The 14365-nt window shown below is 38.9% G+C and overlaps 1 protein-coding gene across 5 annotated transcripts in view; it reads right to left on the bottom strand.

Annotated features, from left to right (window-relative positions):
- Window positions 1–14365, bottom strand: part of GRIK1 (glutamate ionotropic receptor kainate type subunit 1) — a 376698-nt gene that overhangs the window by 28030 nt on the left and 334303 nt on the right. For all 5 annotated transcript variants that reach the window (XM_036111233.2, XM_078054366.1, XM_036111232.2 and 2 more), the window contains 2 exons: window positions 11798–11916; window positions 7234–7451 (listed from right to left, as the gene is read on the bottom strand). In XM_036111233.2, the coding sequence (XP_035967126.1) occupies window positions 7234–7451; window positions 11798–11916 (337 nt within the window). The remainder of the gene's footprint in view (window positions 1–7233; window positions 7452–11797; window positions 11917–14365) is intronic.

The raw sequence follows: 14365 nt of genomic DNA, 5'->3' as shown, positions 1-14365 counted from the left end.
TCTTGAATTGATAGAAACTTATGACATTTGCAGAATCTCCAAGGTTTTAAAAATTCACGTGCTCCCTTTAAAAAATTCCCTCAGTGGGATTTAAACACCTTTGCTAAAACATTTTTCATGTTTTTCTCCTGTCTAGAGTTAAAGATTGGTCCATTACAGGCAATATACCAGGATTTGAAAAAGGTTAACTTTAATTGACTTCATGGATTTCTTCCCAAACAAATACATTTTTAACATACGGGGACTTAGCATTTTGGGTACTGATGGTAAAATTAGCTGAATCTTTCAAGCACAAGCTAATATCTTCTTATGCAGAGAAGTTTGAGAAATGTCTTTCATTTTGTGCTTCTTTATATGACTATTTCTGTCTGGAACCTGTCTCCCCATAATGGCTCATTGCTTCAGTTCCACTGGTGTGGTGCTTAGTGACTTCCTTGAAATGTTTTTGGGGTTGATGACAGCTCCTAACCACTCCCTGGAAGGAGATTATGAAGGTTAGAAAGTCCCTTATTCCCGCAGCCAGTCCAAAGTCCCTAGACCATGAAAGCCAGAAATGACAAGTCTGTTACGATTTTTTTAAACCTACTTTATCCAAGTCATTTTAGACTGAATCATGATATAATCTGTGTAATCCTCTGGCTTGGGTCTGAGAGGATAGTGATTTGTTACAAGGCAAGCTTCTACTGAGAAACATTTCTTACATGAGTATTTTCTACCCTTCTGGCTCACGAGGACTTCTGATGTTCACACCACTTCCTGTCTGCACAAGACATGCTCCTAAATCACGTGCGGCCTTGTGTTTAACAGGTCTGCGTGCATCTTGTCTCTTTATTGCTCTTCAGGTCTTTAAGCTTTGCACACAATTTTATACCTGTCCCCTCCTATCTCTTACAATGCCAATCTCAAGTGCTATGATGAGAGCTATGACTGGAGAGCCTGGAAAACATATAAACTGAAATAAATCCTTCTGAACTACCTTGCTCTGCTTCTCAGCTGAAGTCTAAGGACAGCCTTACCATCTGGTTGGCTATCTACCATCTGGAAATGGTTCCTCGGCAAACACCATGTATGTACCTAGGAAAGCTTTCAAAAACAAAGGTTTTGGTCTGGCCTAGCCTCTGATGGTCTTTGAGATCTTGGGCACGGGCACTCCCTCTGGACTTCTGTGTCCATTAGCAGAAGACACACCTTCCAGAGATCACTGAGAGTAAGAAAGTTGAGCAAAGACCAACATAGAGTTGTTGGTTTTTGTTTGTTTGTTTGTTTGTTTTTTAATTCACAGAGACTGAAGAAGTAGGACTAATAACTAGGGGTAAGTGGATACTAATGGTGACGTTGGTGGTGAAAATTCTAATATCTGACTTCCCGATTGTTTACAATTTGCCAAGTAGTACTGTAAACACAAGACCTATTTAGTCATTTATTCTTTAAAATAGTCTTACGAGTTAGCTATTATATTCAATAAACAGAAAAGGAAATCAAGGTGTGGAGCTTAAAGAACTTGCCAAGGTCTAGGTAGCTAATAAGCAGTGAAGTCAGAATTTGAAGATATGCTGTCTGGCTCCTGCAATCTGAAGCACTTCACCGTAAGTTTTTTTTTTTTTTTTTTTTTAATTTTTTTATTGTTATGTTAATCCCCATACATTACATCATTAGTTTTAGATATAGTGTTCCATGATTCATTGTTTGTGCATAACACCCAGTGCTCCATGCAGAACGTGCCCTCCTCAATACCCATCACCAGGCTAACCCATCCTCCCACCCCCACTTCACCGTAAGTTTTAAGTTGTATCCCAGCAACTGGGGTTGGGTATATCTCCTGAGAAGACTGGCCGGTATCCTCAATCTCTGAACAATGGACTAGCACCATTATCCTGTTTGGAGGTTGGTTTGCAAGGGGCATTGGGAAATCCTTCTTTTCAGGCCTCAAAATGTTCTTAGACTTTTTATGACAGTGCTTTCTTCAATTGGAAAAAAAATGTGACTTGCTAAATTGTCATCATGAGACCAGAGTTTGGACTATTCCATTTATTCTGAAAGGTAATTAATAGAATTACATCAGGAGAAAAAAGAGAACTTTCACACTTTCCCTACCTCCTATGAGAGATGGAGAAAACTAGTGTTTTATTATACAGAAAAAAATACATATATTTATATTATATAGAAAACTAGTGCTCCATTATGAAAGGGGAAGCTGTAGCTGGTTGCCCTTGCTGTCAACTTACTTGAGTATAAAAGAGGAAATGGGTCATGTCAACCTTGGGGAAGCTACACCCAAGTTGTGTCCACAGCTTGGCCATGAACTAACTGATATTTGTACTTCCTAAGATGCTGGTGGTGGTCTCAGGGGTTTGGGAGGGCAGGGAAAACCTTTACTGTTCAGGCTTTTGAAACAGTAGAAAGAACTAAGCAATTCTGCAGCAGAGAGCTGAGAAACCAATATAGTGAATATCATAGTATTAATTAGTACTATCCCTAGTGGAAAATAAAAGGGAGTTTGTCGAAAAATTCTCTAAGTGAAGTCTCTTGAAGTTCTGAAATATTAAAACACTGACTTAAAAAAAAAAGTCCATTTATTAATTGACAGCCTGACAAGGAGAAATAAAAGATCCCCTGATATTTGGAGAATTTCCTCAAACATTTTCAACAGTCCCTGGACAGGATAAAATATTCTGCCTCTCTTTAACCTTGTCTTGGTAATTGGCCTAGTGGTAACTGACACCCTTTGACCAAATGGGTATTATGTCATCCACAGTGCTTAAGACTTTAAGACTCAAAGTGCTTATGACCTTGAGAAAATTTGATGTTTAAAAAGCATCATTAACTGAGTGAACTTGGCCACAACACTTAGAGTTGTTCCTTTCTTTATAGACAATATCAAATTCTAGCTGTCCATCTAAAGCCTAGTGAATGCATATGGAATTGAATTTATGATTTAATCCTAGTTCTCTTGTGCAAATACAGCCCCTGATGACCCATGTAGTTGTGCTATGTACAAATGACTCAGTGGAGGAAAACTGCTTCAGGCTCTCCTGTCTCAGACACATAGTACTTTGACCAGCACTTGCTTAATAAATGTCAGTTTATTTCCTCAGCCTTACCTGAATTCACATGGTAGATAGTGCAATTTCACCCAAGCTACTTTAAAAAATTAAATTTTGCTCTTTTTTTCATGTTGAAAACAAAATAAACCAAATCTGAAATCTGGGGTTGTGCTGTCTGCAAAAATAGGAAAGTCTAGGGAAAAAAACCCAATGGATTTTGATTAAAATTTTAGTGAGCAACTTCTGGCTACACTCTTCAAAGAGAAACTTCTCTAAATGCTTGTGGCCCAGAGGCCACATAAAGGGATTAGTGTATTTTGCGCCTTCACAGATTTTGGTAATTTCTATAGTCCTTTCTTTTTGCTACTTCCTATTTCATAGCTGTAAAAAGAATTTAGAATCAACTTGAAAGCAAAGAGACAGATTTCTACCATTTGAATGCTGCCAAAGGGATATATATATATTTTTCCCCCTCCCCCCTGGGAACAAAAGTGTAACTTTAAGTTACACTGTGTGAGATAAGGAAATGCTTCTTATTAGAAGTTTCCTTGTGATTGAGTGGAGATGAGACCCGTCTGAGCAAATGGCTGATGACCCAATAATGGGTCAGAACGTGTTAGGTTAGACTGGGTGAAGGGGGTTTTCCTTATTCATTCAACAGCCCAAGAGAGGATATTGTCTTTGATTAAGAGAGAAAGGGAGGGAGGCCTGATGGCACAGCAGAGGTGAAATGTTAATGAAGACCTGGCTCACGACTAAGTTTTTTGACCATTAACTACTGTCACTCAGTGACTCAAGGTAGAACTACCCTGAGAGCTGAAAGCCTGGAATGTTTCTTTCCCTTGTGGAATAATCCAGCTTAAAAACCCTGAGTGTGTATCCCTCTGAAGCTTTCTGACAGCTTGCCTCCCTCAAGGGGAAAACTAAATCGGATTTAGTCCTTGTTCTCTTTTTGCAAATAAATTCCTTCATGATAAACAGGGTTGCCTGGCTGCAAGCTAACTTGTAAATTGAGAAAAATGGCAACAGTGTCTCTTCCTGTGTGGGTCTCTATTATCCCTCCTGCCGTGGTCTGAATGTGTCCCCCTCACATTCATATGATAATCTTTAACCCCCAAAGATGCCAATATTAGGAAGTGAGGCCTTTGGGAGATGTTTAAGTCATAAGGATGGAGCCATTACAAATGGGATTAGTGCTTTAAGGCTCCAGAGAGATCTCTTGCCCCTTCCACCATGTGAGGATACAACGAAAAGTCTGTGACCTGAAATAGGGCCCTCACTCGACCATGCTGAGACTCTGATCTCAGGCTTCCAGCCCCCCGAAGTGTGAGAAACACATTTCTCTTTTTTTTTTATAAGCTACCGGGTCTGTGGTATCTCATGATCGTAGCCTGAATGGACAAAGACACCTGTTTCCCTCCTTCTGATTGTCCCTCCCTCCTCTGATGAATTCCATCTTTCTATAGAATTCATCTTTTTGAAAACATGTTTTCTGAGTGCGTACTGTGTGCCAGGCATTGTTTTAGCCCCTGGGGATGTAATGGCAAACAAAACAGAGCATTTCTCTACCCTCAAGAAGCTTACCTTGTAGCACTCTCTGAAGTTTGGCTGAACCCTGGCTCTTCCATTGACAGCTTTGTAAATTTGGGGCAGGTTACTTAACTAAGCTGTGCCTCATTTTCTTCCGTATGAGGGGGTAATATTAGTACTTGCCTCAACCGGTCTTAATTAGGATCAAATGAGATGATATACGTAGAGCATTTACAGAGTGTGTGGCTATGAGCTAGGGTCCTGGGCAAGCTGCTATTGTCATTGCTGTTGTTGGTACTTTTGTCACGTTCTTTCTCCCTGAGATACTTCTTGACTCATCATTTGCCTGGTGACCTGAGGGACCACTTTAATTCGTGCCTCATTTTCAGGGCCAAGGAGCAAGCAGGAGCCCTCTTTGAAAAGGCCCAGGGAGCAGAAGTTGTGAGAGTAGCACATGACTGTTGTAGGGAAATGCGCTATCCAACATACTGCAATGGATCCTGCTGGAAAAATGGGGAGCGGTACCCTTGATACACAAGAAGCATGTGAGCAGAAACAGATCAAAAGGAGGCTAAGGGATGCTTTGTGAATACGCAGACTGTTTGTACAGTGGCAAAGTCAGGTCCGTCACTTTTGCAAAGGGCAGCCTCCCCCTCTTCTATATTTGTAGTAGATTCTTCTCTGCCTCTACTTACCTACTTCCCAATACTTTAAAACTTTTTGATACTGGTAAAAGAGGTAAGTCATTTCAGATATTTTTTCAGACATACCCAATTCTACTTTGGCAGTGTCCCTCGGCCCTCTATGCCTTGTAGGTAACTTTTCTGGTTTCTGACAAGTATCATGATGAATCACTAGCTTGAGGTAACTTCTGTCTCTTCACACTATTGATTTCACAAAAATCCAGGCTTTCATAAACTTGGATAACCATATATTTAATGTCATTTGTCCTTAAAACAACACTTGTCTAGGGTACAATCACCACACTTTATACATTCACTAAATCAATGATATATTTCTTAAAATGATGTGCTCGCTTCGGCAGCACGTATATTTCTTAAAATGAAAAGAATGTTTAAAAATCATCTTTTTCTAACAAAGGGGAAAAGCAAATCCTAACTTTTCATGTTACTCTATTTTTGATAACCCTCTGGATTTTAAAACAGAGTAATTTTATTTTTTTTAATTTTTTAATTTTTTAATTTATTTTTTAAAGATTATTTATTTATTTATTTGACAGCGAGAGACACGGCAAGAGAGGGAACACAAGCAGGGGGAGTGGGAGAGAGAGAAGCAGGCTTCCCGCTGAGCAGGGAGCCCGACGCGGGGCTCGATCCCAGGACCCTGGGATCATGACCTGAGCCGAAGGCAGACGCTTAATGACTGAGCCACCCAGGCGCCCCAAAACAGAGTAATTTTAAACTTAAAACAAAATAATTTGTGTTTATTAATGTTATTGTTAATTGATAAAATTTACTGCAAAGGTAGTACCTATTTTGATGAACCAATACTGTTATACAAAGAAGCATCCCTTTTTTCCCACCCATAGTTTTTTTGGTTCTAAATTAATATTCTTCACCCGTTTTTGTCAACTCAATCTTGGGGTGACAACTTCATTTTTGGTAAGCTAGGTATGCAGCCTTGACACAAGTGCGTTTTTAGAGTTTATTTTGGTTGCATGACTGTTTTCCTTTTTCTTTTTTTTTTCTTCACATGAGCAGTTAAAAGAAGGTTCTAACTAGTCCCTGTCTAGCATCAAGTTTGTGACTTTGAAAGATAATTTCGTTTCTAAAGATTTTGTTTTCTTCATTAGTAAAGTGAAGGGCTGAACTTCGTGATCTCTAAGGTGTTTTTGCTATCTCTACAACTCCCTGGATCTATTGAAATCCGTTCCTACCCCAGGGGAGCTATTGTATCTGGGATTTCATAATAAAAGTACTAAGGCTTATTCCATAAGCAAGGCAGAAATCAGTTGCACTACTCTAAGTAAGTAATGAAAAAGACTCGAACAATGAAATGCACTTGACAATAAAACTATATTGACTCTAACTTAATTCTCCTTCGGTGGCTTGGAAGGCACTCCTGGCTATTGGAAACTTCAGGCCGTCCTGGGGGCACTGTCCTCATTGGTGCAGATATAATATTTGACTGGTGTCCCCCCCCGGGGAATTTTTTTGGTTCTAAATCTCCAAATAAATTCCAGTATCAACACATTTATTTGTTACCTGCTCTATCTCATTAAATACAGAACACAAAGAACAAAAAAATGATATTCAAGTATTCTGTATTCTGATTATTGGAATTTCCGATTAAGGAATTTTTATTTTATGGGCTCCATGAATGAGTTATTCGTTAATGGCTGGTTAGGCTATGTTCAGAAAACAGCATTTTTTTTTTTTCTATTATAAAGGAAGAAGATACTGATCTGTAGATCTGAGTGTACTAAATTAGGGATAGAGGAGGCAAAGAAATTGCTTTATGCTGACTGCTGAGGGCACACGGGTTCCTTGTTATGGGAGTGTGTAATTATAAGTTTTATTTAAAAAAAAAAAACTGCCCACATCTTTTTTTTTTTTTTTTTTTGGAGAGACTCTTTTATTCCACATTCCTCTCCCCTCAATATGAGATAACCTTTGAGAATACATTGTCCGTTTCTTACCTTGAAGAAGGTCATTGTTGATCCATCTCTGACTGCCCCGTATTCTATCTTGGTTTGCTTTGCCAGATCATCTGCTGAATCTATGGGGGATTCCATTCTCTCTACTGTCAGGAAGGCGGCCAGATTGGCAGTGTAGGATGAAATGATGATTAAGGTGAAAAACCACCATATCCCTCCAACTATCCTGGTCGATAGAGCTTTGGGCATCAGCTCTGATCCTGTGATGGTATCACCAGAGTAAGAGTGTTAAACAGAGTTAAGAGAAGAGGGAAGACTCATGATTTGACACTAGTCTAGGGAGATAATGCATTTTTACGACATAAAAATTATAAAGCCATTAAGGGCTTACTTTCTTGTGTGTAGGTGAGATAAAAGTGTTTTTTAGAAAATAGAGGAAAATCTAAATGATCTTTTATCACTAATTGCAGGTATTGCTTAAAATGTAATTTATCAACATTTGATGGTATTAAATGTTTTTAACCCTGAGTTATTCCATGTCTAAAATTTATAGAGTTAGTTTAATTGCTTAGATTTGGATTTGTTTGCTTGTTTTTGTTAAAAAGTCAACCCCAAGACTTTGGGGGCTTTTATTTAACTGTCTGATATGCATTTTATTGTGTGAAATAAAATGTTATCAGTCTTTGTACAACTATGAAAGCTTTGAAACACTAACTTATTTATGTTTAAGATTAAAGAATGTGAGAAACTTTTAAAAGATTAACATATTATGCCATTTGTCACATGTACTTTAATAAAACTTTAGGATTTTACAATCAAATGAAATAGGATAGAGCTACACTTGACAGTTGATGAATCAATTTCCATTGTTTTATGTTACTTTTAAAGTCAAAATTATTTTTTTCTAATGTATATTCTTGTGTGACTGAGAAGAATATATTCACTGAAAAGCATGCTTTTGTCCTTTAAAGTGCTTGCCTTTATTTTTTTATTTAAAAAAAATTTTTTTTAAAGATCTTATTTATTTGAGAGAGAGAATAAGAGCATGAGAGCGGGGTGAGGGGCAGAGGGAGAAGTAGACTCCCGCTGAGGACTCCCGCTGAGGACTCCCGCTGAGGACTCCCGCTGAGCAGGGAGCTCCATGTGGGGCTTGATCCTGGGACTCCGGGATCATGAACTGAGCTAAAGGCAGATGCTTAACCAACTGAGCAACCCAGGTACCCCAAAGTGCTTGTTTTTAATTATACTTCAAAGACTGGCCATTTCTCAGGTGGAAAGGGGCCCTTCCTGGTAAACATACATTTTTAGATGTCATCCGATGTTTATTATTTGTAAAAGATAACAGGGAGGCACATAACATGTTAACCAAGAGATCCGTTCTCTCTAAAAGAAAAGGTATATGGACCAAGTTTACTGACACAAAGGGTAAGCATTTGTGAAAACTCTCCAGCTCAAAACTGTTGGTCAACCTGAACTATAGATGTCTATGAACCCAGTAGTGGAATTAAAAAGGAGCAGAAGCGGGGATGCAGGGCTCACTCTAATCGTACTGATTCATGGGTGGATTTTGGCTACTCTGCCTGCCTGAAATTCACCATGGGTTCTGTACTTAGCATTTCCTCCATGAACTTAGAGGCATGGTGAGTTTATATGATCAGTTAAAAAGTGGAAAATGTAAAAATCTAAAAGGTGAAGTACAGCAGGTGAAATACCTGTTTTCAAGGATTCTTTCACTATTCTGATTGGGTGTTTTGAAGTTCTGTAGTTAATGGCTCAAGACAGAGTGGGGAATTGGAGGTTACCAATCTACAGATAAATGAGTTTATACTCAAATTTAATCTATAAATAGACACACATATTGCTCATGAAATCAAAGCCCCCTCAAGGCTCATGATAAGCAGATCAAGGTTGGCAGGGTTTCTGGGCTTTGAATTAACAGATACATTTTCCTAATGCTCTTAGGTATCTGGGAGCTTTATTCTCTTTTAATGAGGGAAACAGTTTCATTGCAATTTGTATTTTCTTCTTTTGTTTGTTTGTTTGAATTTGGGTGTGTAATATTACACAGATTTATAATAGTTTCCATTAAATTGCCTCCAAGAATTTAGTGGGATAGTTTGTTGCTGTTGTTTTAATCTTGTGGTTTAATGGGATTTGTGTGCCTGTGGGTGTCTCCGTGTGCTTAATGCCCAAGGTTGTTTCATATCTTTGTACTTAATTGATCTAGCAGCCTTTTGGCAGTGTGATATTATTTAGATCTTTAGTCAGTTATCATTAAAATACCATTTATTTCATAAAATAGCCATGGGAAATAAGTAATACAGTTAACAGATATATTTTCTTAGCTTATAGGTATGGATTTTTCTGCTGTAAATTTATCCTTATGTTATTTGGTCGCATTCATGAAAAGAGAAGGTAGTAATTTGTTATTTGTATAACTATGTATTATGTGACAGCAAAACTGGACCACTGACCGGTAATCAGAAATAATATAAATTCACACCTATCATACTTTAAAATAAATATACTTTTGAATGATGTAGTCTTGGAAACTAAAAAAAAATTAGTAGAAATCTACTCAGATTACATTTTAAACCCTTGGTCTATGGTACGAGTTAGATTTCTTGACATTTCACTATGTTTTTTTATTTTCACACGGTTCTGTGACTTTCATGACTTTCAGCGTTAATTGAAATACTTAGAAACGGCTTTCCGCAAATAGAGATGATTTGTCTAAGTTCGGAACTGGAGAGGATGAAGTTATGTAGGCAATAAAAGTCAAGTGAAGCATCGTTAGAAAATATTTGGGATGAGAGACAATACTTGCTGAAGTCTCTTTAGAGCCTTTTATGGCAGACATGACAGCCAATCCTGATCCAGACTTTGCTCACGCTCTGTAGAAAAGAGAAAGTCTGATCATCACATTAACACAGCGGTTTCCAATGGAGTACAGTGACAAGCTTCTGCTAACAAGAGAGAGCACGACGGTTGATACAGAGTCAGCTACATGGTCCAATTCCACACGCTAAGGACAGATCCACTCAACAGTCATCAGTACCATCAATTTGTATATGACAATATTTGGGTCAGCGGACAAGTATTTTTACCCTTCTTGAAAACCAAGCAGAGTCTGGTTGGGGCTGACTGTCATGTACCCAAGGTAGTGGTAACTAGCAGACACTGCATCCCACGGTTTGCTGTGGATGATGGTAAACTCCAAACAGAATATGAAAGAGAATTTGAGAAGCTGGGTGCACTCACATGACACAAGGCAGTCATGGTCATGTGTACCTGAATGGACTTGCTGTCTACTCTGTAAAACCCACGCCTATATTTTTCAATTCTAATGGTACAGACAAACAAGCTATAGGGAAGCTGTGTGTGTTTTGGCGGGGGGGGGGGGGGGGTTGTCTCCTTGTTCTTTGATAGTTGTTGCTCATGAGACAAATGCCCTAAAAATTAAATGCACTGGTAAAGCACTATATGGCTTCTAATGGGTTTTCCTGCAGGACTTACAGTTCTTTGCTACCTTCTAACCTTATGCAAGTGATTTCTAGTAAATTCGGTGCTATGTTTATACCTATTTAGCAGTGCCCGCGTAAACTGCTGAACTGCCTGATGAGAATTTACCCACTTTTCTCAAATATTTGGTACTTCCCTCTCTCCCTCTCGTTTATAAACACAGAATACAAACATTTCAAGTAATATGATAAAAACTCCCTCATGAGAAGCCTGAGGTTCACCCCCAAGTAACAGATATATTTAATATATATATATATATATATATCCTTGTTGAATTTTCCTTTGCCAATTTATTTTGCAGTGTATTGTCAAATGAGTAGATTATTCTAAACACGACAGCATCTGTGACTTATGATTTTCTTAAATTAATGCATTTAATCTTGGGATGTCTTTTCTAGACCATATGCCTAGAATCAAAGCTGAGGAAAATCCACAAAAGAGCTGGATTTCTTCCAAAGGTTAAAATGACTCCCTCCTACCTCCCCAACAAAATCAAAATTCCCCATATCATATAAAATATATAAAATATATTACATTTCTATGGTTTGAATTTTATTTCCGCACCCTTACGGTTTGTTGTTGCTATGCTTACCAATTGAGGGAGATTGTAAAAAGTTACAAGTGAGGATGAATCCCAGTAGGGTTTGTCGGAGTGGTAATTAGGTGACTGTTTTAGGTACTGTCAGCTATTGGAAAAATGTAAGCCAACTTAATTTTCAAAGGATTCAAATTCCACTCCTTTAGAACCCCTGACTTGTGGAGTTATGGCTGGAAAGGAAAAGTCTGATCCTTCCATCTATGCAAATTTGTAAACAATTTTTAAGGTATTTTAACCACTACTTCCTTCTAGGAAAATTTGTATTGCTGGATAGAAGTCTTATTTTAGGAATACAGACAAGAAGTTCCATTCAGGTCCTATTTTTATCTTTGCCATCTTTAGAACTGACTCTGAAGTCAGGTTCTATTTTTTAATTCCTGAGATCGTTTTTCAGCCTACCCTCTAGCTTTATGGTGGAGTTTCCCAGCAGCAAAGCCCGTCAGCAGACTGTGGGACACATGTGACAAAGACAGGCAACCGGTGTACCTTGCTGCATGAGAGCTCCAACTCCAAACCAGAAACTATTTAGTAAAGTAAAATTGTTTTCCACCACGTCTGAGTCAGGGTTGCACGGGTGGGGGTTATACCATTCGTAGGGTGTAAACCTGTAGTAGTTAATAGAAACAGTCTGTGAACATCAGATAAATACACACGGCACCAGCAAAACCTGCTCAACAATGCAGAAAACCCAGCAGTTAATGGTGAGAGCATCAAACCAACACAGTAAAGGCCATATGCATCAGCTCACAGCTCTGGTGGGCAAGGTTTCAAACGAGACGCGAGACATTATCTTTACCAAACTTCTTATTTCTAGGCAACGTGCTTTGGTTGGCTGGGAATTGTACTTCTCTGACCTATGTCTGCTGAATTCTTCTGAGTTTTTATTCATTTTCATTTTACTGAACTGCTAGTTGGACTGTAAAGAAAGGTTCGCTCATCCAAAGTATTTACCCCACCAAGAAGCAGTGACTGCTACATACACGGGTTACATACCAAATACAGTGTCAAGATACTGTGTTGCTAGATGCTTGGGGACACAAAGAAGAGGGGTGACTTGCCTTCAAGGGACATCTATGGACAGATGCCTAAAAGAAAGATGTGGCTTAGTGATAGCATAACGCATCAAAGGAACTGCAAGGGCAAAAAAATTAGTGAACAGAAAGAAGGTCTAGATTTGGGTTATATTCAATTTTTTTTAGTATACTACATATATGGAAAGAAAAACCATAATCTTTAAATGAAGAGATGGGGGCTCCTGTGTGACTCAGTCATTAAGCGTCTGCCTTCGGCTCAAGTCATGATCTCAGGGTCCTGGGATCGAGCCCCGCATCGGGCTCCCTGGTCAGCGGGAAGCCTGCTTCTCCCTCTCCCACTCCCCCTGCTTGTGTTCCTGCTCTCGCTATCTCTCTCTCTGTCAAATAATAAATAAAATCTTAAAAAAAAATAAATAAATGAAGAGATGAAGTATATATATATATTTTAAGTAGGCTCCACGCCCAACATGGGGTTTGAACGCAAGACTCTGAGATCAAGAGTTACATGCTCTAGCGACTGAGCCAGCCAGGCACCCCTGAAGACTTGCAGTTTAAACTTAGAAGTATCCTGCCCCAGGGATAGGGGTAGGGAGTTCATCAGTGTTAACTCCATAGCATATTTCACTGGGGAGTTTTACATTCAAAATTCCCTTTTGATTTGTTTTTAATTTATGTATAGAATGATGGACTGCAGTCACTTGATCAGCAGCCCTAGTGAGTTAGGAAGTTGATCTTGAACAAGTCACTTAACCTTTCTGGCCTCAGTTTCCTTATTAGTAAACAAGAGGGAATCCAGATATCTCTGGGATGGGTGAAAAGAAAAATCCGGGGAACTGGATATTCTTTTGGTTCTTTCTCTGTTTTCTAAACATCTCTCTGACTTCTGTAGCCCAAGGAGTTGCCCGCTCTGTGGTTATTTTGTAGGGCTATCTTGCCAAGGGGCACTTATTTCCCCAAATAGACATTAGCAGAGGCTCTGCAAAGTGATCTGGAAATGATTTAAAATGTTGTAGTTCCTAGCACTGGAAGCTTTGCCATTTGCCATTGGGTTTTTTTAGTGGAAGCAGGAGCGTTAGAGTAATGTTAAAACCCCATAAAACTGATGGGAACATACGGAATGCTCTCCAGCCATAAGGTTTCAGCAGTAAACAATAGCAGGTTGCTGACACAATGGGGAGAACCGGGATTAAGGTGAATACATTATCTACAGCGAAAGGCAGGGCACACTGTGAATCGTGCACAAGGAACTGGGCAGACAGTTTCTCTTAATGAAAAACCATTCCCTAAACCCCCCTGAACACCTTCTGCAAAGTGTACAGTGTCTCCTCATCAAGTCCTAGGGGTACGGAGATAATAGCCTCATAGTTTACCCCACAGTGATGGTACCCAACTCATTACTCCACAGCTGCAGGGCGCACAGTGCAGGGTCCTGTGAAGCTTATGAATATAGCTGCAATTGACAATGCCATGCCAATACATTTTAATTACTGTTTCAACACTATAATTAAATTTTGAATTTATACACTCTTCTAACCGTAGTAGTTTGCTGAGCTGAAGAAATGAATACCAATATTAATGAACCCACTAATTGAAACAGTAGGCCCAGTAAAGATGCCATTACTTAAATAATATCATTGTCACTTGTACAATAATTTTAAAGTATTAATTGCAATAAATTAGGAGTCTTATGCACTCAAAGGAGTTTTTCTCAACAGACCATAAAACCGGGCAACCGCTAACCCCCCTGATATTCAGGTACTTCTTCCTCATCTATGCTCTGATCAGTGAGCTCATCACTTTCCTCTTTGAAATGCTGCTTTTGGTCTTGTGTCAGTGTTTCATACTTTGCATTTCTAAGTGAAAAATTAATCTAATTTTTCCAAGGCAAAAAGGAAAACTGTCTAAACAGCAATATGATTCTGCCTGCACTGCAAAGATATTTTAGGTTCTTTCCCTCCAGGATTCTGAGTGATTTGCATTGGACTGAGGGATATTAAGTGTCAGTAGGATGCTGTGCTGT

This window comes from Halichoerus grypus, chromosome 1 (assembly GCF_964656455.1).
Source record: "Halichoerus grypus chromosome 1, mHalGry1.hap1.1, whole genome shotgun sequence".
NCBI classification, from domain to species: domain Eukaryota; kingdom Metazoa; phylum Chordata; class Mammalia; order Carnivora; family Phocidae; genus Halichoerus; species Halichoerus grypus.
Note: the sequence above shows the minus strand (reverse complement) of the source record. Positions and strands in the feature narration are given on the sequence as shown.